Source organism: Carettochelys insculpta, chromosome 21 (genome assembly GCF_033958435.1).
Source record: "Carettochelys insculpta isolate YL-2023 chromosome 21, ASM3395843v1, whole genome shotgun sequence".
Taxonomy (NCBI): domain Eukaryota; kingdom Metazoa; phylum Chordata; order Testudines; family Carettochelyidae; genus Carettochelys; species Carettochelys insculpta.
Window position 1 is genome coordinate 19,361,167 of NC_134157.1, and position 24,176 is coordinate 19,385,342.

At 51.1% G+C, this 24,176-nt stretch overlaps 1 protein-coding gene across 2 annotated transcripts in view; it reads right to left on the minus strand.

Moving 5' to 3' along the window:
* Positions 1 to 24,176, minus strand: part of GPSM1 (G protein signaling modulator 1) — a 168,177-nt gene that overhangs the window by 66,915 nt on the left and 77,086 nt on the right. For both annotated transcript variants that reach the window (XM_075015164.1, XM_075015163.1), the window contains exons 8-9: positions 23,239 to 23,347; positions 17,483 to 17,609 (exon numbers count right to left, since the gene is read on the minus strand). In XM_075015164.1, the coding sequence (XP_074871265.1) occupies positions 17,483 to 17,609; positions 23,239 to 23,347 (236 nt within the window). The remainder of the gene's footprint in view (positions 1 to 17,482; positions 17,610 to 23,238; positions 23,348 to 24,176) is intronic.

Genomic DNA, 24,176 nt, shown 5'->3' on the forward strand with positions numbered 1-24,176 from the left:
GTTTATCAGAACTGACTGGACTGGAAAGTCTGGCCTTTTCCCTTGTCTACATCCAAAAGAGAACAGCAGCACGAACTTCACTGCTTAGCATCTGCTCCAGCAGACTCTTGGTGACTTTGCATCAGGCAGCAAAGAAGAAGAGTGTCGAACCATGACTGCAGCTGGAGATCCAAGACAACATGCTGGAACGCACCGGCCTGCCTCCAGGCATTCTCCACTTTAGCTGACCTGACGTTAATAGGTCAGAACAGGGAATGGCTTCTCTAGAGGAGGAAAGATCCAGGGACGTCTCCTGACACCTCTAAAACGTTCACCTTCCAGGCGAGCCGTTTAATGACCACTCAGCCTTGTCCAGCTCCAGCACCTTCTGTGCACAGCTGTGAAAGCGTTTTGTGAAGGTGTCTGTTAATCCCATGAGACAGATTGAGAAAGAGTCCTAGGCAGGTTCACTGACTCGCCCAAGATCACACAGGAAATTACATGTGCTGGCAGAGCTGGGTGGGTAGAACTGAGGACGAGAGTAGCTCAGGGTGCTGCATCTCAGCACTCCAAATACCAGAGAAGCTGCAGAACTTCATGGCCTGTTCACCCTTCCCTGGTCACAACTGACAACATTCGCAGAAGCTTCTCATCCGTACTCTGCTGCGTGTTTGAGAGGGACAATATATCTACATAGAAAGGGCAGTGACGGACAGGTGTTTCTGGACAGCGCTCTCATTTTGCAAACATCAGGTCTAAACGGAATCCTCACGTCTGGGGTTTTAATTGCCACTCGATGTTGAAAGGGACTTAGGGGGCTCCCCTGTTCTTTGCAGCTGGGTTTTCTGCGGTGAAATACTCTAAGATAGGGGCACGGACTTTAGAGGGGAGCACTTGGAAAACATGAATATTGGATTTTAAAAGGCTTTTTACTGCATTTGTATCCAGCAAATAGACTAGAACAGAGGCCTCCCACTCTCATAGAATCATAGAATCATAGGCCAGGACAGGACCTCAGGAGGTCACCCAGCCCAGCCCCCTGCCTAAAGCAGGACCAACCCCAACTAAATCATCCTCACTAGGACTTTGTCAAGCCAGGACTTAAAAACCTCTAGGGATGGAGATTCCACCACCTCTCTCGGTAATGCATTCCAGTGCTTCACCACCCGCCTGGTGAAACAGTTTTTTCCTAATATCCAATTTACACCTCCCCCTCTGTAACTTGAGATCATTGCGCCTTGTTCTGCTATCGGTCACTACTGAGAACAGCCCCTCTCCATCCTCTGTGGAGTCATTGTAGACAGGCTGTGACCAGTGTTCCCTGTAAGCTGAGCACTTGGGTGGCTGCCCAGGAGAGATTCAGATGCCACCCAGCTGATTAGCATAGTGCCACAGCCTCCCACAGCTGTCAGCAAATGTTTCTACTGGTGGTGCACATCCGCACTTGCCTGGGCACACATAAAATTCATTCCACCCATGGATGGAAAAAGTTAGAGGGAGCACTGGCTGAGACTTAGGAGCCACTCTGCACACATGGGCACATCGGTTGGGTTCAATGAGATTACTCCCAGGAGTAACGTACTGACATGCATAAACTGGAACCAACAGGAGAGACCCACTTTGCTTGGAATTTCTGACTATCGGACAGGATCACAAGCGTTTTATTCTCTGTCTATCAAAGGAAACATACTGATTCAAACACTTCCCTGGGGAGAATGGGATTCATGTGTGGTTAATAAGGAGGCTCACATGGCATACAAGGAAATCTGAAAGTATCTCGACTGCTGTATTTTTGTTTACCCCAGATTTGCAGAGGTGTCCCGAGGAGGGGAGTTTTCACTCTGGATTAAGTTCCTGGTACAGCTGAGGTTGCAGGGGGCTCAGAGATATGATTCATATTCAGTGAGTTCTGCATATCAGATTTCAGCTCAAGTGCCAGATATTATTCTCGCTATTTATTTGTGCTACCTATGCTGAGGCACCTCTGCTGGGCTAGGCTCTGTGCTTACTCACAGAGAGAGACCGTCCCAGACTGACGCTCCGAACAGACACGACAGAGGGGAAGTTGCTTGTCCCATGTCACACAGCAGGTCGGCATCAGAGCTAGGTAGAGAACATGGGCACCTCAGTTCCCCACCCCAGTACATCATCAGCTGAACCCAGTTGCTGCAGCAATTGGTGTTACCAGTTTTGCCATCATGGGTCACACCTGAACCACGCCGCATAAACACGCCCCCCCGCGGCTTCCAGTCTGACCCAGAAACCAAACCACAAGGGGCAGTTCGGCTCAAGGGAACAAGCGCCGATCCCATGTGTGCAGGGGACTCAGAAGGGAGGGAGGGAACCGAGCAGAAAACATGAGCTCCTCTGCCAGCATGGGACACAGAAGCTGCGTCTACACGTGCACGCTACTTCGAAGTAGCGGCACCAACTTCGACGTTAGGTGGCGAGACGTCGAAGTCGCTAACCTCATGAGGAGATAGGAATAGCGCCCTACTTCGACGTTCAACGTCGAAGTAGGGACAGTGTAGACGATCCGCGTCCCGCAACGTCGAAATTGCTGGGTCCTCCATGGCGGCCATCAGCTGGGGGGTTGAGAGATGCTCTCTCTCCAGCCCCTGCGGGGCTCTATGGTCACCGTGGGCAGCAGCCCTTAGCCCAGGGCTTCTGGCTGCTTCTGCGGCAGCTGGGGATCTATGCTGCAGGCACAGGGTCTGCAACCAGTTGTCAGCTCTGTGTATCTTGTGTTGTTTAGTGCAACTGTGTCTGGGAGGGGCCCTTTAAGGGAGCGGCTTGCTGTTGAGTCCGCCCTGTGACCCTGTCTGCAGCTGTGCCTGGCATCCCTATTTCGATGTGTGCTACTTTGATGTGTAGACGTTCCCTCGCTGTGCCTATTTCGATGTTGGGCTGAGCAACGTCGAAGTTGAACATCGACGTTGCCGGCCCTGGAGGACGTGTAGACGTTATTCATCGAAATAGTCTATTTCGATGTTGGCTGCACGTGTAGACGTAGCCAGAAGCTGTTTACAGCCCATAGATTAACCGGGTAACTGGAATGGCCTGGAGCAGCCCCTGGCCTGGTGCAGGCAGGGGATTGCTCCAGCCCCTTGGAGCTGCCATAGGTGGGAGGCGGTCCAGAACGGCCAGAGCAGGCCCCATCTGCAGCGGCCTGGGGGCTAAGGGAGGCCCGCGGGAGACTTGCGTGCTGATGGGCTGGGCTCAGGACTGACTCGGAAGGAATGAAAGCAGCTTCCTGCAGCATCGAACTTTCCCACGCAGCCTGGTCATGCTGTTTGTGACACTGTAGTAACTGGTGGTGCACGGCCGCAGCTCAATGCAAAATAAGATGCAACTGCAGAAATGAGCGTGATGGGAAACCTCTCCTCACCATCAGCCGTGAGTGGGGATTTTCCCCATCGTGGTGAGGAAATGACCTGTAATCCGGCCTCGCGTATTACGTCGCTGTCCCCTCCCCTGCCCCAGGAGTCAAGTGTGGGCTGGCAATGCTGGGGCTGAGTGGCGCTCTTTTGAAGACATCCTCCGTATCTGGCTGGCACCTCGGAGACGTAAGGCTGAGACGATCCCATGGGACATGTGCGGCGGTGACTCAGGGAGCGGGTGCAGGAGCTCTCCCAGAGAGGACATGTGCTTAGATGACTCTGAGGCTCCGCCCCACCCTCGAGAAACTGCCTCCTCCATCCCTGTGACACATAAAGCAAAACCCCCTCTGGGAACGATTCGTGGGACGGGAACATGCAGGGCCCCTGTGGGAAGCCTGCCCCAGAAGAAACAGGATTAACCTGACAGCAGAACGCCAGGGAAATCCAGTCCCTACAGGGGACATGCTGAGGACATCTTTTATCCTGCCTACCTGCGGCTCTCCGGGCAAGGCTGCATGGCCCTGGTCACGGCAACATCTCTACAGATGTCCCTTCGTGCTCCCCACCCTCAGCATTTCAACTGCTCGGCTGGCAGATTTTGATGTAGGAGGTGTTGACAGCACGACAGCAGCCCAGTCGCAACACCCTTGCTGTAGGCGGTGGCTGGCCTAGTGTAGACCTACTCCGTATGTCTGTACAGCCCCTAGCACCAGGGAGCCCTGAACCGGAGGAGGAGAGCAAGGCATTACCATAAACACATCCACCAGCACAGCTGCTTGGTCACAGAAAAACACCATGCAAAACGGGCCCTGTAAAACTAGACTTGGCTTTGAAGGATCAGAAGGGTCCCCAGAGACATGGTGGAGTGATTGGAATGCACCCGGCGTCACCCGGCTCTCATTCTGCTGACACCTAATCAGGGAAATCTGTGTCAAGCTAAAGCGCCATCATTACAGAGTCTTCTTGAAAGGAGCAGGGGGGCACAGAGCAGGGCCGGGGGCGGGGAGAGGAAGGAGAAGCCTCCAGTAGAAGCAGCAGCTCACTCAGAGCTTTAGTTAGTCTTCAAACACACAATGGCTTCTGCTGCTGTAAATCCACTTCACCTCCATTATTAACACCTGGCGCTTGCTCTCCCAGACACCACTGCTGGGAGATAGCCCGGGACCCCCAGGACTGGTTATTTACAGGGAACGGGTGCTGACAGGCCTCACGACCAAGAGTCCTTCTAATTCTTTTTCCACCTATTGTCAGAATAAATTTTGTGATGGGCAACGAAGCCTTGAGCTTCACCGCCAGAGACACAGGCTGCCCACCGCGACCGGCTGTGGGCACTCTGCTAATCAGCTGAACGGGATGCGACTCTCTCCTGGGCAGGCGCCCTAATGCTGAGCTCACAGGGAACCCTGCTCCTGACACAAACCAAACTGCTCAGCAAGACCACTACAGCAAACCCTCAAAATGCACCAGTTCGAGCTGTGCTTCGCTCAATTAAACACCAGTTAAGTGCAACTCAAAATCCTGCTCCCCATGGCCCTGTCTCAATCCCCCTAGCCCAGCTCACCAGCCCCAGGTGTGGTCTGGCTCAACTCCCCTGGCCCTGGTTCAAACCCCACCCCCATACGTGGCTCTGGCTCAAACACCCTCCATGTACGTGGTTCTGTTTCAACCCCCACGCACGGCTCCAGCTCAACTCCAACCCCCCTGCAGCCCTAACCCACCCCAGGCTTAACCCCCTTCCCCCTCCCATGGCCCCAACCCACCACCAGGCTTAACCCTTCCCAGCTGCCCCCCAACCCCAGGACTTCACTTCCAAAAGTTGCTCAATGTGCTCCTGCTGCTTCCCCAGCTGTAGAACACGCGTTCCGCCAGGGAAAAGCCGCCCCCCCGACTTACATGAAATCCGAGTTACGTGAGGGTGCGTGGGAACATAACTCTCGCGTAACTCGAGGGACTACCTGTTTCCTGTAGGGATGGCTACAGTACCTGTGAAACCATAGGATAGCAACTTGGGGTGTCCCTCCCTTGGACTTGGCTATAGCTGTAAAGAGTGGAGAGGTCAGAAATCGTGGGATCTCATGGCTCTTCCATCAGGCTGAGTGTGCAAGGAGGAAGGACAGAAAGTGCAGGGAGGGGGCGGCAGCTCAGCTGGCTTGAAGGCCAAACGTGGCTGGCTCCGATTAAATCCTCTGCAGAGGGGAAGGCGAACTCCCCAGCTTTCTACTCCCATTTCTGGCAAATATTACTCAAGTGACCTTCGGCAAATCTCTCTGGGCCTCAGTTCCCGACCTCGGCAGTGTGAAGGATGAGAATATTCTCTTTCACCCTCGCACTTGTTTGGAGCATGAGCACATCAGAGGAGGTCCTCTCTTCCCCTCTGGGTCTCTGCAGGGCCCAGCACAAAGGGGCCCTAAACTCCAGCATCATCTCAGTCTGCTACAGAAAATGAATACAGGTTGAACCTCTCTGGTCTGGCACCCTCGGGACCTGACCGGTGTCGGACCAGACCATGGGAAAAGTCAATATTGTCTAGCACAGGGGTCAGCCACCCCTGTCATGGGTGCCAAGAGTGGCATGTGAGCCAGTTTTCATTGGCACGTGAGATGGGAGCTCAGCCTCGTCCCTCGTACCCCATGCAACCAGGAGCTTGCACAGAGCTCCTGACTATGGATTAACAAAAGACCAGTTTCTGCTACCGACCACCACGCTCACGTCAAAGCTCTGCATCTTCAAAGTGTTCTGTGCTGTTATTTAGCTGCAAATTTACCCCTAATTGTCTTCTCAGAGCCTAGTAAGCCGTGGAAGTGTTGGTAATGTGCTAGACCAGGGGTCAGCAACCTTTGAGGCAGAGTGCCAAAATTTGACCATTTGGCCTCTATGTACGGTCTGAGCGCCGGTGATGCTTTTTTAAAGCCACTAATAGTGGCTGGAAATAAGCTTTATGGGACTACGGGAAACTTGGCCATGCCCATGGTAAGTGATCATCCGGCTAACTAAAATCATTCCAGATTACAGATGGTGCAGGACGAGAGTGCCAGACTAGAGAGGTTCCACCTGTAATAATGCCTGTGCTGGAGCCTGCAATGGCCTTGCTGTGTACAGAGTTACAAACACAGGGATTTTGCCCATGCAAAAAGACATTCCAGGGTGTCTGCACCACTGTTTGGGGGCAGCACTAAACTAGGGGAAAAAAATACCGCTCAAAAGCCAATGGAGAAGGACGTAGTGACAAGAAGCGCGCGATCAGCCCATGGATATGGGCCAGGATCAAACCTGGGGGCTTCCCCACTCTAGCCGGACTTTCCTCGTAAACGCTGAGTTCCAGGATGAGGATCCACATTATGGGCTCTGTCCGCAACATACTGAAAGCAACTCACTGGCTGAGAACAGCAGATATCAGGCCAGAGCAAACCCGCTTCTGCGCGGAAGGTGGGTGGGCGCTGTGTTTGTGCCGCCTGCCTCTGAAGAGCTGCATTCGTTGGCAGGAAGAGCAGCCCTCAGCTGTGTCCATATCAGACCCCAAATGTTACCCCAAAGCTTCCCCAGATAAGAGTTTGGAGGACTCTCCCCCCATGACAAAACCCTTCCTTTAAAATAAATATAAAACACGACACGATCGCTCTTCTCAACCGAGCAGCTTCTCGCAATTTGTCACCCTAGTTCTACACCCTCTGGCAGCCTGCGTGACAGCTGGACAACCGGCTCAGAATAGCATTAGGAATATTTCACAAGTACACGACCCCTCAGAGCCCACAGGAGTGTGTGCTCCTGGAATCCAGCCACCTCCAGGATGGGCAGCCAGTGCCCAGCGCCTTATGTAATTGGCAGGGGACTGGGAGAAGATGAAATTACTGGTCATGGCAAGCCCTGTCTTTCCACGCAGCCGGGAGAGCTTTGAGGTCCATGCTGGAAAAGCAGGACAGGAGATGGGAAACCCTCCTCACACAGAGATCCCAGGAGCATCCTCTCCGGGTGGACGTCACATCTGACTTGCAGAGCAGTCAAAGAAGGAGGCTATGCCGAAATGCCACTGACTTCAGGTAGGAAACGCTTCTGTTTCTCATGGCCTCAGGTGTTTAAGGATCCCGGTTCCCTTTGCTTTTGGATAAGCCGTCAAAAGAAGCGTTCCTACCTAACTGCTCATGTGGCCACCCTTGCTGTCTCACAATGCACAGTGCCCCTGCTGAGGTTCGGAAGAAGCAGTTTAAGAAGGGACGCGTAATTTACTGGGAGGTAGCACATCTTTAGAGGGTAAGGCACTGGGAAACAGGGCATGCATGTGGAGGGGAGTCATCCACAGTAGTACAGTCATGGGCTGGAGGCTCTCATTGCTGGGCTCTGCCTCCTGCTGTGACTTCATGCATTTGGGGCTGGGGGGGAAAGCCCCCTGTGTCTCTACTTCCCCATCTACGAAGCGGAGGTGGATGTCCGGTTGCCAGACGGGGCTGCAGGAAGCAGTGGAGGGTTGCTGGAAAAATGCTCTGAAACTCGAGGGAATTCGCTAGCCGGTACAGCCAGCCCAGCAAACCCTAGCCTGGGGGTTTGGTCCCTGGAAACCAGGTTCCAGCAGCCAAGCCCCTTCACAATTTTATGCGTCCAAAAATGGTCAGGATGGAATCAAAACCTGGAACTTGGGGGGAACTGGGAGCTGGCCTGAGTCCACCTGAAACCCCGAAAGCTTCCAGCAGACTCGCCGCTGGACCAGCATTTCTGTGAGCTGAGCAGTGGGGCGGCCACCCAGGAGAGATTCAGGTGCTGCCCAGCTGGTTAGCAGAGTGCACACAAGTATCAGCATGTGTTGCTATGGGTGGTGCACATCCACACATGCCTTGGTGCACATCACTACGTTTATTCCACCCCTGGATGGACAGAATTAGAAGGAACGCTGCTCTGAACTAGGCCAGAGGCTTGGATGCAGTTGTGCTCCGTGCTCCAACCAAACAGCCATAGGACAGAGGTGAATGAATGGCACTGTGGCCATTTCAGGAACAGCATGGGGGGCTTGAAAGAGAATCCTCCTGCCACCCCTCTAAGGGATCCTCTCTTTGGGATCCCCCCGACCAAAGGGAGACATCAAAGGACCCTCAGGGCCCTTGGCCTTATGGAGGAGAGCTCAGAGCCACTTACACTGCAATCACCAGTGTGTGGAAATCAGCAATAGATCAAAGAGGAGCAGAGCCCAAGTGGAGCAGTGACACGCTGTAATTAACACAGGCGGGCGGCTTCTGAAGCAGCTAAACAAGCCCAATTAGAGCAGCTGTATCCCCAGACTGAGTCAGGGAGGGTACAATAAACAGCGGCTCACCCAAATGACTCAGTCTAAGCAGCTCTTCACCAAACATCCACAACTCCAGCTTTGAAGAGAGGCACCTGACCCATACGCTGGCTGCTGGCTTCTCATCTGCACTGCTGTGCCTTAGCAGCACAGGTCTCTTATTAACAGGGCACCTGCTGGCGAAGGATCAGAGCTGCTGTCTTCACAGAGGTTTCAGCCTGATCAGAAGGAGCCAGCTGATAAGACAGACATGGGACAGCACGCGAGCCATGTTCCCTGCAAGCTGAGCGCTTGGGCAGAGTGCCTGCAGCATGTGTTTTTATTGGTGGTGCACATTGGCACATGCCTCAGTGCTCATACCAAAATTTATTCTGTCCATTGGTGGAAAAAAGTAGAACACTGGCAGCCACCCAAGGGCTCAGCTTACAGGGAACGCTGTCCTCAAGGTGCTTTTTGCAGGCATTAAGGGCTTGCACTTACATAGTGCTTGCCAGCCACAACTCTCAGCACTTTCTCATTATGCCCATTTTACAGATGGGAACAGCAAGGCATGAAGTGGCGTTGAAATGATTTGTCCAAGATCAACATGAGAAAATGGGCCAAATATGTCTACACAGGCAAAACCTCTTAGCACAGATGCAACTTATATTAGCTAAGAAGTCCTTTTGCTGTTATACCTTATACCAGTTTGGTGAGCAGAACAAAGTCAAATGGACAAAATCACTTCTGCACATAGATGCACTAGGCCTTTTGCTGGATTTGAAGTGTTGTCCCTCCTGACTGTCTCCACCCCCCAACCCCCCCAAAAAAAATTGCACCACTAAGCAACATTACCATAATAGCAAAAATTTCCAGTGTAGCCCTAACTGTAATATGTCTGGAGCAGAGTAGAGCACGCTCCTTGGGTCAAATTCGAGGAATTGTAAAATCCTTTGTTTTTCAGTACTGCTGCATGTGGGCCCATGCACCTCTGCTGGTAGGAGGGACTAACACCAATTTATTTGCTCTGTCTTTGGCCTTCTGGCTTTGTTTTTGTTTGTTGATTTAAGCTCAGCATATTTGTGTTGCAGGACAAGGTCGTTGATTTCACAGGACTTTTACAGCCATTATAGCCTGCAGCTTTGTCTCCAAACCACACATTGTTCAAGCAATATTAATTTGAACCCAGCAAGAGGAGCCAAAACAGCAGAAGAGACGGATTGGATACAAGCCTCTTCCAAACACAATGCAAAGCCCATTAGATGCAAAAATAGCCAGCTGAAAACATCTGTGGTTGGACAATACAGCTGGACATGTTTCAGTTCCAGCCTTGGATTCAGAGACCATAAGTGAGAAATTGCATGTAGAAAACAATTCAATTGACTTCAGAGAGGTAGAATCAGCCACGCTCTCCCTCTGCCATCCGCTGACTTTTAACACCCACGTGCCTAAAGGACCACCAGATAACCTTTCCCACACTCATTGCTCAGAAACGCAAAGGGTCAAACCCCTTAACACCAACAGATGGTCTCCAAGAAGCACGACTTATCCCAACGTCAAACTGAGTGTCAGTTCTACATCTCACCTGCTCCCTGGTACTAACACCGCCCTTGTTCCTTTGTCCGTGAATGGCTGCTATTAACAATAACCAGGCTTTTCTAACACAGTAAGACCACCAGAAGCATCCATTAGCATGCTCTGCAACCATAAAACTGAGCCTCACTGCTCCCTGGCAAAGCAGAGTAATATTATTAACCTCTCTGTGCCCCAGTGACTTTAGCAAAGCAATGGGTCTGACCCAGGAAAACTCATTGCCTAGTACATTTGTTAGTCTTTCAGGTGCCACAGGACTGCTCGTTATTCACAGGGAGGGAGTTAGCCTAGGAGTATGGCTGCAATTAAAGAACCAGGATGACTATGACAACTGACTTGGCACCTGAGGCTTGGCCTAAGGGACTGGTTAATGGCAATGCAAATGTTCAGGCTCATAAGAACATAAGAATGGCCATACTGGGTCAGACCAAAGGTCCATCCAGCCCAGCATCCCGTCTGCCAACAGTGGCCAATGCCAGGTGCCCCAGAGAAGGAGAACAGAAGACAATGATCAAGTGATTTATCTCCTGCCATCCATCTCCTGCCCTTGTACTGAAGGCTAGGGCACCATACTTTACCCCTGGCTAATAGCCATTTATGGACCTAACCTGCAAAAATTTATCGAGCTCTTCTTTAAACCCTAATAGAGTCCTGGCCTTCACAGCCTCCTCCGGCAAGGAGTTCCACAGGTTGACTGTGCGCTGTGTGAAGCAAAATTTCCTTTTATTAGTTTTGAACCTACTACCCATCAATTTCATTTGGTGTCCCCTAGTTCTTGTATTATGGGAAAAGGTAAATAATTTTTCTATATTCACTTTCTCCACACCATTCATGATTTTATATACCTCTATCATATCGCCCCTCAATTGCCTCTTTTCCAGACTGAAAAGTCCCAGTCTCTCTAGCCTCTTCCCATATGGGACCCGTTCCAAACCCCTAATCATCTTAGTCGCCCTTTTCTGAACCTTTTCTAATGCCAATATATCTTTTTTGAGGTGAGGAGACCACATCTGCACGCAGTACTCAAGATGTGGGCGTACCATAGTTTTATATAAGGGAAGTATGATATCTTTTGTCCTATTATCTATCCCTTTTTTAATCATTCCTAACATCCTATTTGCTTTACTAACTGCCGCTGCACACGGCGTGGATGTCTTCAGAGAACTATCCACTATAACTCCAAGATCCCTTTCCTGATCTGTCGTAGCTAAATTTGACCCCAACATGTTGTACATGTAATTTGGGTTATTTTTTCCAATGTGCATTACCTTACACTTACCCACATTAAATTTCATTTGCCATTTTGCTGCCCAATCACTCAGTTTGCTGAGATCTTTTTGTAGTTCTTCACAATCCCTTTTGGTTTTGACTGTCCTGAACAACTTGGTGTCATCTGCAAACTTTGCCACCTCACTGCTTACCTCATTTTCTAAATCATTGATGAACAAGTTGAACAGGATCGGTCCCAGGATTGACCCCTGGGGAACACCACTAGTTACCCCCCTCCATTGTGAAAATTTACCATTTATTCCCACCCTTTGTTTTCTGTCTTTTAACCAATTCCCGATCCACGAAAGGATCTTTCCTCCTATCCCATGACCGCCTGATTTACATAAAAGCCTTTGGTGTGGGACCGTGTCAAAGGCTTTCTGGAAATCTAGGTATATTATGTCCACTGGGTGCCCCTTGTCCGCATGTTTATTAACCCCTTCAAAGAATTCTAATAGGGCCAGCTGTAGGTGTCAGATCGCTTACAAGCCACAGACAGAACCAGGAGTCTGTAACTCTGATTCATGTGCCTGAATTACAAGGCAACTATTATAACATGCCCAATAATTGTACACAGAGCTCACTGCAATTGCTCTCATGCTGTAGCCTAATTAGCATTTACCCTAACAAATCGGAGCATTTCCTTGTCTCTGGAAGCGAAAGGTCGCTCTTACACAGCACAAACCCAAGTTTTGGGACAGTCCATGTCCTGCAGTTGTTTCCACAGGTGCAGATACACAAAGACCAATATACACCTACTCCACCGAGGAATACAACTGGGCAAAACCTCTGTGGCAAAGGGCAAAACCCAAGTGTAGGTTATCAAAACTCATCTGGTCTGGGGCTTTACTGAAAGTCCTAACTCAGGCTTGGTTACATGATCATTTTACCCACTGCTGAGCAGTGACCCCTCTAATTTTTCCCATGTGTGGAATAAAGTTTGTTATGTGCACCAAGGCACAAGTGGATGTGCACCATCAATAGAAACACTTGCTGCCCACTGTGAGTGACTGTGGGTGCTCTGCTTATCAGGTGGGTGGCCCTTGAATCTCAGGATAACTGCCCAAGAGCTCAGCTTACAGCTGAAAAGCATCTACTTCTGCGGGGGAACATGACAGCTTTTTAAACGTGACCTCCAGAGAAGCTACGATTTCTGCTTCAACAGGCAGGGAGGAAGAATGCCAGAGCCAACCAGGGAAGCAGGAAAATAAAGATCAGGCTCACTGTTCAGAGCTCTCCTGGGAGAAGGAGCTGGGGGAAAAACGTCCTGACAGAAATTTGACCAACACCATGTTTTACTAGACAGATGAAAAAATTCTGGCTTATCCCCACTGCCACCTCCCAGCAGAAATTGGTCTGTGTCAGTAAATTGTAGCCAAGTAATCTCTTCCACCCTGGAAAGCCCATAACTACCCCCTCCTCCTTTGGAATTACATCACCCCCAGCTTCAGAATGGCCATGTGCCTGCAAGAAAGGACAGCGTTTACCTCCCTGCTCGGACATGCCCGAGAAGCTGCAGCAAGGTCCCTCCCTGGAAGGCTCCTGCTGGGTAAGGAAAGCTGCGACACTTCCCACAGGTCTGCTTTACACTCCCTCTCACTCCTCCGCTCACCTCCGTCCCGGGTTTCTTTATGCATCTATTTATTTTCTTAAGAACGTTTTGTCCTTCCCTTTGGAACAAACCTGACCCTGGAAACCCGATCAATGGCTACACTGATGAATGAGGTCATTGTAACCTACAAAAGCCTCAAACAAACAGTGCCCTCTGATTAGCGGGGCTGCTCTCTCACCCTCTGATCATTAGGCACATGGCCCCACAAAGCTTTCAGTAGGTCAGAAACTGGCTCAGATCAAAAGGGAAAATTCCCCAATTCACCCCCTTGCATAATAATTAGTTTTAATTCCCAAACTTCCCCTCCCTCGTCTCCCTTTAAGCCTGTAAAAGGCTTAATTCTTCCGCCACTAGCTGATCTCCAGGGCTTTGAGGTCTTGAGAACTAGGGAGCTAAGACCACAGTGTTAGGGACCAAACAGTGTTCCCTCTGAGCTGGAAAGATTCAAAAGCTGCCCAGTTTCTATGGGTGGTGCACACCTGCACTTGCCTTGGTGCACATAAAATTTATTCTGAAAATGGATGGGAAAATTAGAGTGGGGACACTGGAAGTGAGGACAGTTGCTGGGTGCTAGGACAGGGAGCAGCACTGCCCATTGTACCTGGTCCATCTTCCTTAGGCTTATTTCCGCTCCAGTCCTGTGTTTACTTGGGAATCACTGAGTGTGTGAGTTGCATCCAGAAGGCAGGTCTGGAGAGAGGAGGAGTAAACAGCACTAAGTGCCCAAAGCCCCAGCGCTGAGCTTTGTGGGGAAATGGGCCCACCAAACTGCAGCTCTCCCATTACACATCTCTCCATGGCAGGGCAAGTTTGGAATCAAGCGGCACTTTTCGTGCTCCACTGAAACCACTCCCAAAGCGACACAGAAGGAAAGTATCAGAGGGGGAGCCGAGTTAGTCTGTATCTTCAAAAGCAACAAGACCACCTGTGGCAACTTATAGACATCTGACGAAGCAGGTCATTGCCCACGAAAGCTTATGCTCCAAAATATCTGCTAGTCTATAAGGTGCCACAGGACTTGTTGCTACAAAAGGAAAGATTGCTTCTATTCCCAAGCAGCACATCGGCCCTGGGAGCTGCACCAGCAGAGCCACGGCAGTATAATTACACCAGTACCACTTATTAGCAGCTGTTGCCAGCAAGCTCCTGCTATTATCCAGAGGTCTCCAGTAAGTCAAAGGCCAGTGCCTGAGACAGCAGCACGGGGTGGCCCCATCACCTACATAGGAAGTAATCCAGGGAAGCCCTGGCTGGCATCCCAGGGAAGGCTGCAGCCAAGGAAGTGAGCAGCAGGTAGAGGAGCCCTGGAGGCTTGGGGGGTTGCATGGTCCTGGCAGTGGGGAGCAGGCTCAGCATTTGGTTCCTTCCCAGGCTGCAAACTTGCCTGCGGCCAGGGCTCGCATGAGGGCAGAGGAACTGGGATGACAAAGAGTTCTCAGGAAGCAGCAGGGCAGCCTTCCATATCCAAATCACATTCATTTTAAAGAGCGTGGGACAGGGCCCAATGACCCACAGCTGCTTTGCCTCAAGTTGTAAATAACCAGCCTCCTTTGTCAATTTCCCAGGTCAACAAGCCCTAGAGCATGTAACACACCTGCCCCAGAGCTGCACTGCACTAGGATAGACACTAGGTCAGGGCTGAGACAACTTAGCCAGGCCATGTGGAGGCATCTTGCCCTGCCAGGTCTGTTGAGTGGATACGCAGATGGCATCTCAGATGGGCACATGGGCTGCTTTCAGCCCTGGTCATGGAGCCAGAAAAGAGGGAAGAAATTCCAACTTTCTAGGTTAATTTCCGTCTCTGTTTGAAACCAAAACATCTGCTGTGCAGGGGGAACGTCTCACGAGGTGTCACAAGCATGGGAAGGTCTGAGCAGATGAATCGCCAAACAGAGTCATGGAGGGACAGCCTTGCCAAACGAGACCGATCGCACGGAGGGAACGGCTGCAGCGGTCAAGAGAACTCAGCTCTTGCTGCCGCACTGAACCGGGAACGAAAGCATTTTTAAAGCTCAAGTAGGAGTCCCCTGAAAAGCCACTTGGTATTTCAACTCTGAGCTACACCTTCAAAATCAACATGCTAAGCAAACATTCCTGGGCTACTTCTTCACTGAGGAAACAGACTTAGACCCTTACATGAGCCTCTTTAAAAATCTGTGTTGCCAAAGACAAAATAACCAACGCTAGAGAAAAGCGTCAGTGTTAATATCTCAGATTTAACTCACCAATCTCCCACAAAGCCTCTCTGAGAGCCACAAGAGCTGTTTGAGGCACTGAAGATACCGGCTTAAGAGTTGCCATGCACTCAGCAGGATGAGATACAAATTAGCCAGGGTAACTTTGATGCTGGTTTTCAGTGTGCCGAGCTCCCCAGGACCATGCACACTGCAAGCAGCGTCCTTCCATCCAAGAGCACTGTTTGGTGACATGCAGTGTCTCCTCCTCAGCCCCAGGGGCTTGGGAATTGCAAAACTGGGCAGAGATATGGAAGCTGGTGCCCACTGCTACCCTGGTAGAAATTGTACCTGTCTGCCCCACTTCCAAAGACCAGAAACCCCAGAGCAGTGGTGACAAGAGCTGGTTGGCACAATTCAGGCCAAATGGACTTTTCATCAGAATTTCCCAATTCACTGAAACCAAAACTTTGAACAGAGAGTGTTGTGGATTTCTGGAACACTGCCCCCTGCCTCAGCCTGCTGCACCCTGGGCAGCTTTTGAAAACTGCCTGATGTCCTGCCAGCTCCTCCTCTCTGGCTCTTCAGCAATTCGCCTGGAAGCAGGAATCCAGAGCCTGAGCTGTGTTCCCTGTAATTTTTGACATCCGTGGGTGGAATAAATTTTGTTATGTGCACCAAGGTATGTGTAGATGTGCACCTCCAACAGAAACACACTTTGCCCACTGTGGGTGCTCTGCTAATCAGCTGGGCAGCACCTGAATCCCTCCTGTGTGGCCGCCTGAGTGTTCATTTTCCAGGAACACTGCTCTGCAGCTGCAGGGGCAGGGACCCACGGACTTCCAGGTCCTGTGGCAGCAGGCCAACCAGCCAGGCAGAACAGCCCAGGGTAATTTCCGGTGTCCCTTGTCACTGACACCAGACTTTCCCTTCCACAGGGAATTTTAAATGTTTTTCTTTTCGCTCCTATCTGGAGGGAAAGCAAAGCTGAAAAATGGCAATCCTCCATGAAACGCGACTGCCTGCGTCAGCACGGTTCTCGTCCTCGCTATGCTCCACCCCCAAACAGGCAAGGGATTCACAGGGCTCTGCTCTGCTACCTTCCGGCTCAGGCTGCATTGCTTCTGTTGGAAGGTTAGACTCATTCAGGCAGGTCTGATTACCAGGCGAAGAGCTTGCCATGCTGAGGGCTCAATCCACTACCAGAGGAGCACAGAAAACTGTCCAGGCTACAATGCGGGGAAGATCAAAGCCCTTTTGTCCCCTGCTACAAAATCAGGCTGCCTAAGGAAACCGGAAACTGGCGGTAAAGCTTCAGGGGATGTGTCAGGCCTAGGAGGCTCGGGCACATCATGCATGGCAGGTCTATGGCAAGGGCCTGCCAGAGGCTCCTCTCTTTGGCACCCATCACTACAAACAGGCAGAGATGCAAACAGCAGTGCTGACAGTCACCGCAGGCCTGGGGAATAAGGTGTGAGGAGTCTCTGTTCTGTGACCCACGAAGGGGCGGCGCCTCAGGCAGAAGGGGCGGAGCTGAGGGAAGTCAGCCCTCCGTGCCTCCCAGGGCAGTGCACTGGGCTCCACCCCACCCCAACCGTCAGGGCCACATTTCCTCAGCGTTTCAAAGGGGCTCAAGGCTCTGACCACCACCTAATGCCGTAGCAGCGGCTGCAGTCTGGAGGTGCGGGCCCCATTGAAAAGCCACTGACAGAGGCTGAGCAGTCGAGTCAGAGAACCAGCAGCAACTCCTATGCCTCCTATTGTTTTAACTTTGTTCCACTTTAAATGCCAGCTTTGTGCAAGAAAACGAGCTGCGCCGAAGACATGCGAACAGAAGCAGAGGTCAGGAACCCCAAGCTGCCCTGTCTCAAGGAAAAGCCACAGTGGGGAAGTGAGACACGGCTCCCAGCGCGTATCTGCCGTGTAACAGACAGCGAGCCTCACGGGCTGGGGAGACAGACTGCTCCTAGCTCCATTCCAGCCACGGTGCAAGTTACGGCACCATCAATGACTCGGACTCACTGCATGACCTTGGACCAGGAGGTCACGTGGGCTTGGACACGGGTGACTCACCTGCATTGCTGCCAGTGCCTCAAGGTCCATGCTGCTATTTTTAGGGTGCTAACTCGAGCGAAGCCCAGGTGAGTCTGTCAGTGGGTGCCAGGAGGTACGCTCCCAGCTGCGGTGCAGCATACCCAAACGGACACCAGATCCGGCGACGTACCTTGCGCTTCGTAGCCAGCGGAGGGGAGGTTTGCATCGCCATCCTCATCGTCGACTTTCATGCCAAGGGCTGACTTCAGCTGGGCCACGTTCATTCGCGCTGTCAGCTCCCCATTCCGATCCCCAATCTGCAAAGCCAAGACCAAGAAGGGGTTTGTTGAAAGGCCAACAATCTGCGGGGCTGCCTCCACTGTGCTGATTCAGAAAGCTGCGGCAAACCCAGGCAACGCTTCATTACAGACACGGCGTAGATGCGCTGTCTGCCATCACTCCATCAGCACCAGGCATTGTGGGACAAACGCCGGAGGACCGTTAGGGTCAGAAGCAGCTTGTGCAGGGATTCCAGGAGGGGCATCAGCCCTGGGCTCCTGCCCCCACCCCACCTCTGCCCATCCATGTTCCACCCCTCTCTGACCATGCACCACCCATGCCCCTCTCCTTCCCACCCTTGCTCTGCCGCCTCCTGCATCTTCCTGTAGAAGCAACGTGCTGCTTCCGGTGGGAGTGCGGGCGGCGCACTTCGAGGCCAGCATGAGTGAGGAAGTTTGCGCTGCTCTTGAGCTGCACTACCTCAGGGGAGAAGCAGGACGGGGGGTCCCAACACGGGGGGGGGCGGGGTTTGTGCACATGACCCCTCTGCATTCCCGTATGTTGCCTCTGCTCAGGACCAACATAAGTAAGACTCACGCTGCACCACTCTCAGTACACTGAGCAGGACTCCACGCCACTCAGGGAGTCGGTGTTACTGCATCACCTTAACTGGTGTTTGCACAGGTGGGAGATAAATTTCAGCGTAGCCGCATGCATGAGCAAGGCAGATTGTGTCAGCCCAACTCTGGAGCACAGAGAAGGCTTTGTAGCGAATGGACAGGGCATCTGTCATATCCAGGGCTTGGATATGCCTGGCTCAGCACTAAACCAGAGTTGGATGCTCCAGAAGAATCTCACTCTGGAGCAGAGCCTTAGGTTTTACGTTCTCCTGAGTGATACACGTACAACGTACCGCTCCGAAACAGGTCTGTTCTGAAAGCTACTGACTCGCTGGTGAGAGAGAGCCTTGTGAAACGTCCATATTAGCAATACATGAGGAACCAGGGATACTTCGTGATATTGTGTTTTAAAATCCGTGGCCAAGCAGGGAGAAACCAGCTCCTCTCCCAAACTGGAGAGCAGGCTGCTAATTACCTGTCTCCTAGTAAATTAAGTGTGTGGGGGGTAATCAACACAATGGAAGCCCCACTGGCATGCAAGGTCTGATTCCTTGCCAGCCCAGGTGGGGGGCGCTGCTGAAAAGTGAGCTTCTTAAAGTGCTGATAAGAGTTCCTGCACCAGGACTGGTGAGTGCACAGACGCTCAAGACCAGCAGGCTTGTAGGCTGGCTGCGAGCATCCCAGAATGAGAACTACAGCAGCACAGAACTGCCCTGCAACTCTGTGTGCCTTGCAAGTACTGACACAAGCCCTTCCTGGTCCAGACTGTACCCTGAGCTCCATGTCAACGGAAAGCCAAAACAATCCACCGATCAGCAGCACAAAATGATGGTAGGTGGTAGGGGCAGGGGGTGTTTGTCAGTGAATAATTGCTGATATCTCCTTCAAAAGCCCAACACCGCTGCACTGAAGAACAAGAGAGATAAGTGAGTGATTTAAATCGGGAGCACATTGGGTGGGATCCTACAGGGTTTCCCCAAATACGGGACTGAACTAGCCAGGAGTCCCTGGCACAGAAAGGTCATGTGGAAGCAGCCCCTAATTTCTCTGCCAATAGCAGTGCATTTTAGAAACGACATCTTGGCCACCCAGAGAACAAGATTCTTCACTAAATACCTCCCAGTGGCTTATTTTGTGGCCATTTGAAATAGTCCCTGGGATTGGAGCCACCTTAAAAACAAAGTAACACGTCCCCATGTTACCTTTGAGAAAGGCAGTCAATGGACACAAGATCAAAGACCTCTCTCAATTATACCAGTTTTGTTGCTGAGATGATCTCCAGAGCATTTACCCAGTTCTGGCTGGATCCTAAAGTCCCGGACACACACTCTGAAATGTTTAGTGGATTCCCATTTGTTTCAGACGACCTTAAAAGCACAATTAATATTAGACAGGTAGCCCACAGTCTATAGACCTCTGTCAAAACACACAGATCCTGAAGAGGGACTATGAGGACAGAGATTTCTGTCTTAATCCTGGACTTCCAACTTCCACAAAGCTGCCACCTAGCTGTGACTGGAGAGCTGAAAAGCTGTTCCAGGGCAGGATCTGTAAGACAGGACATGGTCCACCTTTTTCTTTTTTTTTTCAAACTTCCATCCCTTGCTCTCTATCTTGAAGCAACTTACACCTCTAATTTGGCTCTTTGAGCCCTAAGAGCAGACAAATGCTAGACATTAATGCACACCCTTCCCCCGGCATCCCTGAAATGGACATGATTTTTCAGTACCACTCCATATTTAGTAATACGAGGGAGTTTATTAGCCACCTGCCATGAGTAACCCCCTTCCGACGCTGCCCTGTAATCAAAGCCATCAACCCACAAAGAGCACGGTTTTGTAAATCCTCAAAGGCTTCCCTCCACCCCCCGCCACCCCCAGGAGCAGTCAAGGATGCTATTGTTTCTGTCCTCCCATCCCCATTTCATCTGCAGTGCCAACAGCTGAACCTCCATCTGGCTGTGAGTAATCAGTGCCAGGCTGGAAGACTCTAGCCCAAAGCCGAAAAGTCAATTTGCTCTGAAACGTACAGGGACAGCGAACAGTGCTTCCTCTGAATGGCTGACAAGTATAATTAAGTATATAATTAAGCTGGTGTGTTAACCCTACCACAAGACCAAGCTAACACAGACAGGAGAATGCACAAAGCACTTATAAATGGTGGCTTCAATTAATCCTTCAAAAGGGCAATTTCATCAACTGGGGGAAATGTTAAAGGGACCAAGGCTGATTTCTTCAGACCAGGCTGCTCAGGGTGAACAACAAAGTGCCTCGGCTGTTTAGATGTCTAAGCCATTTGAAAAGCTTTCCACAGAGCACTAGAACAGGAAGGGACCTCAAGAGGTCATCGAGTCCAACCCTCTGCCCTCACAGCAGGACCAAGCCCCATCTCGATCACGCCTGTTAGATATTTATCTAGTCTGTTCTTAAATATCTCAAATGATGGAGATTCTATAAACGCCCTCGGCAATTTATTCTAGTTCTGAACCACCCTGGCCGTGTCTACGCTTACAAAAAACTTCAAAAGAATACTAACGAGGCGCTGGAATGAAAAGTCAGCGCCTCTTTAGCATGCTGCTGGCTGCCGCACTTTGGAAGTGTCGCAGGTCGCTCGCCCATGGCTCGTTTACATGGGGGTCCTTTTTGAAAGGACCCTGCCAACGTCAAAATCCCCTTATTCCTATCAGCTGATTTCGATGTTGACAGAGTCCTTTCAAAAAGGTACCCCATGTAGACAAGACGTGGGTGAGTGAACCCCAGTGCTGGTGGAATGCTAATGAGGCACTGAATATTCATTTCAGCGCCTCATTAGTATTCATCGATTTGGCCATTAGCATGGCCATTTTGAAGTTTTTTGTAAGTGTAGACGTAGCCCCTGACAGTTAGGAAGTTTTCCTAATGTCCGTCCTGTGTCTCCCTTCCTGCAACTGAAGCCCAGTGATTCTTGTCCTACCCTCCATGGTTAAGGAGAATAATCTGTCTCCCTCCTCCTTGAAACAACCATTTCTCCAGACTGTCCAGATCATCTGGATTATAACTCTGTCCCCAAAGCATTTGCAACCCCTCCTAGCTTGGCATCATCCACAAACTTTATCAGTGTACTCTCTATGCTAGTAGTAAGTCATCTCTTGGCTTTGTCTGTTTCAAAACAGTTGCATCCATATAACTAACAAAATAATTTCTTAGGTGAGCTTTCGGTGGACAGACCCACTTCTTCAAAGTGGATCTGTTCCACAAAAGCTCACCTAAGAAATTATTTTGTTAGTCTTTAAAGTGCTACTTGACCGCTTTTTTGTTTTGATGGTATATAGACTAGCACGGCTCCCTCTCTGTTACTGATCCGTGTAACTAGTTCACTTAAAACTGATCAGGTTAAACAAGTGCAAAACCCTAATGGAGACACACAAACGGGATTTGCCCTGGCTTCTACTGATTGAGCTCACATGGCTACAAACCACATTCAGATCGAGGGCAAAGTGGGTGAAACCGCATTGATGCCATCTGCGGGGCTTGCCCTGGGTCTGAACACATCCAGTGTTTGTGGACACAGGAAAAACATTGTCTGGGGCAGTTATATGGTAGCATTGTCTCCCCCTTGGAAGCAGCTACCTCGTGCTGATCGTTTCGTTTATCTGCACCCCCGAAGAAGTATATAAAAATAACGCCACCAATGTTAGGCTTGCAGGTGACATCTTTCAGTCATTTTCTGGGCAGTGGTTTCAGTCACTTGCCAATGCCCTCCTTAAGCAGGCCCGCAGATGGGGGGTGGGGCAAATGGGGCAGATGCCTCAGGGCCCAGAATTTCAAAGGGGCCATGAGCGCTGGCTGCTGCCTCTCTTATTTCAGCAGTGGCCATGGTTGGAGTGCTGGGCCCCTTTGAAATGCAAGGCAACGCTGCTCTGCAGAGCTCTGAAAGAGGGGGAAGGAGGAGCGCCACCATCTGGACAGTGCTAAAGGCTGACTGCTTTAGGCCCCGCCCCGCCCCTTCCAGTGCACAGAGCTGGGCCCCTCTCCCGCCTTGCTCCAGCGCCTGTGGTGACTGTCGGCCCTGCTGTCCTTAAGAGATGAGTGACGTTTGTCTGGCTTTGGGTTGGAAGTGCAGACCAAGGCTTGACTTGCTCCTCAGTGATAGCCAGGCCTGCGTTTGCAAACCTGGCTGGGAGGCTCAGGAAAGCTGCATTCTGAGGGGCTTCCCAGCACTTCTAAACCAGAAATCTGTGGAGAAGATACAGCTGGGGCCCATCCTGGCCCTTCCACTTTACAACTAGAAGCACCCACACAAGAGCAAAAACAGGATGGGGAGGAGAAACGTCACCAACCGTTTTAAAAGCAGTCAGATTACAGAATGCAACACTGACAGGATGGGGGAGGCTTTTATCTTTCCCCAGCTTTACCAGGAAACTTTTCCAGCCTTTCTCCATCATGTTCCTTAGAGTGCTGCAGGGAGCTGCCAGCCCTGGTAAACAACATTTCTGTTCACCCAGAGACATGGCCTCATGTTGCATCTAAAGCCTTCGCCCCGCTATCTCAGACCCCTTGATCCTCTACCAAGCAGGACTGGACTCCAACTCAGCTATGTGCTTACGGAGCTCAAAGTCACACAGCCGCGGTCTCAAATGCAGGGTTTCTTGCAAGTGGTTGGACACATATGGTGCATTGAGGTTCTTCTGTGCCAGCTGGAGTCCACCAGTGCAGAATAACTCAAAGACTGCGCTGGAAAGCCAGGCCCGTCCTTTCATTTTTTGCCCCAGAAAATATCTTCTAAGAATAATGCTGAGAAAGCAATTTGCAAACCAGGATTGAGTTATCAAGGTACAGTAACTATAATAGCGACAATTAAAATGCAACCCAGAGGGTCTCCCTTGATGGGATTTTCCTGGTCTAGGCTTGCAACTCCCAAAACAACAATACATAAAACCAAGCACCACACACTGTGGAAGCTTTCAAGACTGGAGAGCAACTTCCTTGGTGTGTCTTATTCCCATCATCACTGTCTTGCTCCCAACAGGGCAACCTAGTTTGCCCTGATCTGCATCAGATGTTCTTACCTCCTGGGAGATTTCAAGATGTTTCCTTGCAAAGCGCAGGGCTTGGTCATGGTTCCCCAGGGAGACATGCGCATTTCCAAGACTCCAGCAGGCTCTTCCTTCTCCCACTCTGCAATACAGGAAATCGTCATCCATCGACATTTTGGGAGACAAAGTAAAAATCAGCTGCTGCAGGACCCTTCCCATTCTGGCCTCTCCTGGTGAGCAGCAAGGACCCTGTCTCCATGCTGATTTCTGGGCTCACTGCTGCACGCATAATCAAGCCAATGGGTGAAATTTTTATTCCACTGAATGGCACAACCTCCATGGCCATCTCAAGGGCCTGGATTTCCCTCCACAACTTTGTAAGGGACTGCATGCTTACACTCCAAGCGAGCAAGCTGGCTGTTGAAAAGGAGGGCCCATGCTCTGGCATAAAACCCACGCGCTGGGACAGCTGAAGTGAGCAGGGAAATCACAGACTACAAAAAATGGCCCTAGACATTAAAAAGACCAGGTCAGATCGTCAATGGTGGAAATCAACGTTGCCGCTAACTGCAACAGAGCTCTACTGAGTTACACTTGCAGCACCAACAGTCAAGAGGAGGATGGATTTTGTGGGCTCTGTGGATCCAACCGCCTTTTGAGAGTTGCTCCCCTGCTGATACTGGCTTTAATCACTCAAAATATCCCAGGTCCCCGCTGGCCACCGAGCACCGACAAATCAGCTCCCCCCTGGCGGGACCTGCCCTTATCCCAGGGCGAGCATCTGCCTTTGCAGCTCTCCCACCCTCCCGGAGAGCAGGGGGGTGGGAAACCGGCAATCACTCTGGGGCCGCCCATGCAGCAGCCGTGTTGTCATCTCCCACACACGGCCAGATGTTCAGGGGGCTGCTGTCGCTGAGCTCTCCCTCTCCTCCACCACGGAAATTAACCCTTTGCTGTGCGCACAGCAGCTG